The sequence below is a fragment of the Chrysochloris asiatica genome, unplaced genomic scaffold (assembly GCF_000296735.1).
Source record: "Chrysochloris asiatica unplaced genomic scaffold, ChrAsi1.0 scaffold00083, whole genome shotgun sequence".
Taxonomy (NCBI): Eukaryota; Metazoa; Chordata; class Mammalia; order Afrosoricida; family Chrysochloridae; genus Chrysochloris; species Chrysochloris asiatica.
In genome coordinates, this window is record NW_006408601.1 from 11,253,065 (window position 1) to 11,255,047 (window position 1,983).

Genomic DNA, 1,983 nt, shown 5'->3' on the forward strand with positions numbered 1-1,983 from the left:
ACCCTGTTCAGGGTTTCCGAGGCTATAAATTTTTATGGGAGCAGAAAGCCTCATCTTTCTCCTGCGGAACAGCTGATAGTTTCGAAGAAGAAACTTAAAATTAGAATGCATCATTCTGTAGAAATCATAGGCATTAGGAACTAGCATAACATAAACACCAAGTAAATGTGTACTTAACTGTCGTTTATAGCAGTATCACTATGTATGAGAGATGAACCATTCTATGTGAAATGTAATTCAGTATCAGATGACCCATCCCTTGCTTTTGAGCCAAACCCACTGCGACCCACAGCAACCATATAAGACAGAGTAGAACTGCCCCCACAGGGTTTCCAAGACTGTAAATCTTTAGGGAAACAGGCTTTCACATTTGCAGTATGACCAGTGGATTTGAACTGCTAATCTTTTGTTTAGTGATTAATTGCTTAATTGCAGTGCCACCCTTGTTACAGTGATCAAAAAAAAAAATGTCTTGACCTTAGGGAAAAAACCCCCACGATGAACAGAATGTCTTTTTAGGAATCTAATTTAAAAAAATTTTATTTTTATGGGAAATACTGATAGATAATATTTCGGTGAAATCAGAAATAATTTCTGCTGTGCTTAAGTAAGTACTTTGGTTCCTTTTTTGTCGTGTTCTGTTCAAATGACTGTCTTATATCGCCACTTTTCAAATCCAAGCAATATAAAACTCTGCATTGGAACTATTAAGTTAATAAAATGATAGGTGAATACAGACTCCTCATTAAAGATGTACTGATTTTGTTTAATGTAGACACGATTTCCTTTTTAAATTTTCCTAGTTTTTACTAGAGGGATTTATGGTTGTATGCAGTGAACAAACATGCAATTAATTTTATATCCAGAATCCTACAGTTGAGTACATGAATTCCATCTACAACCCAGTGCCTTGGGAGAAAGAAGAGTATTTGAAGCCAGTATTAGAAGATGACCTTTTACTGCAGTTTGGTAAGATGAACATACTGTATGCACTGTAATGAAAGGCCGTTTGTTGTGGTAAAATGGTGGTTCAAGGTTCTGGGAAAATACATCATTTCCTTAATTCTCTTAAGACCCTATCAGGCAGTTGATTTCTATAAAGAAAAGTTGAGTTGTTTAAAAACTGACAGTTACACTAATAATTACCAGAAAGCAATTTAGAGATACAACTTGCTTAAACGTTTTGCATAGGATGTTTTGAAACACAGGACTATTTGGGAGACTAAATTTTAGTTGTTAAACACTAATTTTAAAACCTTAAGGTAGATTTTAATGTTTCCAACTTTTGCCTCATATATTCAGACCAAGCAATTAATTCCTTAACACAGTGAATTAGCTGATATTTTGTTTGATTCCACTCATGTTTTCATTGGCTTACCTTCATACGTTAACTCGTAAGCCTTCTCTTTTGGTAGAGTCACTCTTAATTTCTTGATGATAGCTCTCTTTTTCATACCTTGTTCTATTCCTTGCTGATGAGGATTTTGTGAAAATCCTTGATTTTCTGATTTATAGGAGGAAAATCATTCATTCTTATTTATAATTTATTTCATGCTTTTATGTGGCAGATTGGTGAGGTAGAAAGTGTACTTACTCTCCAGATCAGCAAGAGCATCCTGAATGGACACACATCATGACTGATAAAATAGTCTGATGATAGTATGCAGTTTTTTGATTTGTAAGAATTGTAGAAAACTTGCTTTTCTTGAGAACTCTCAACCTTAAGTTCTGTGGTTGTGTGATGTAGTAATAAGAACCTTACATAATCATCAGTAACTAGGTACTGATGGACCAAGCACTGAGTTTTAGGCTTTGAGGATATGAAGATGAATAAGTTATTAAAGGAAATGATCAATATACTTGTTGTTGTTGTTGTTAGGTGCCATCGAGTCGGAACCGACTCATAGCGACCCCATGTACAGCAGAACGAAAAATTTCCAATCCTGGGCCACCTCACTACCACTGCCACACTTGAGTCCATCA

At 35.3% G+C, this 1,983-nt stretch overlaps 1 protein-coding gene across 2 annotated transcripts in view; it reads left to right on the forward strand.

Moving 5' to 3' along the window:
* Positions 1 to 1,983, forward strand: part of PRMT3 (protein arginine methyltransferase 3) — a 169,762-nt gene that overhangs the window by 17,447 nt on the left and 150,332 nt on the right. For both annotated transcript variants that reach the window (XM_006865818.1, XM_006865817.1), the window contains one exon: positions 867 to 969. In XM_006865818.1, coding sequence (XP_006865880.1) covers positions 867 to 969 — 103 coding nt within the window. The remainder of the gene's footprint in view (positions 1 to 866; positions 970 to 1,983) is intronic.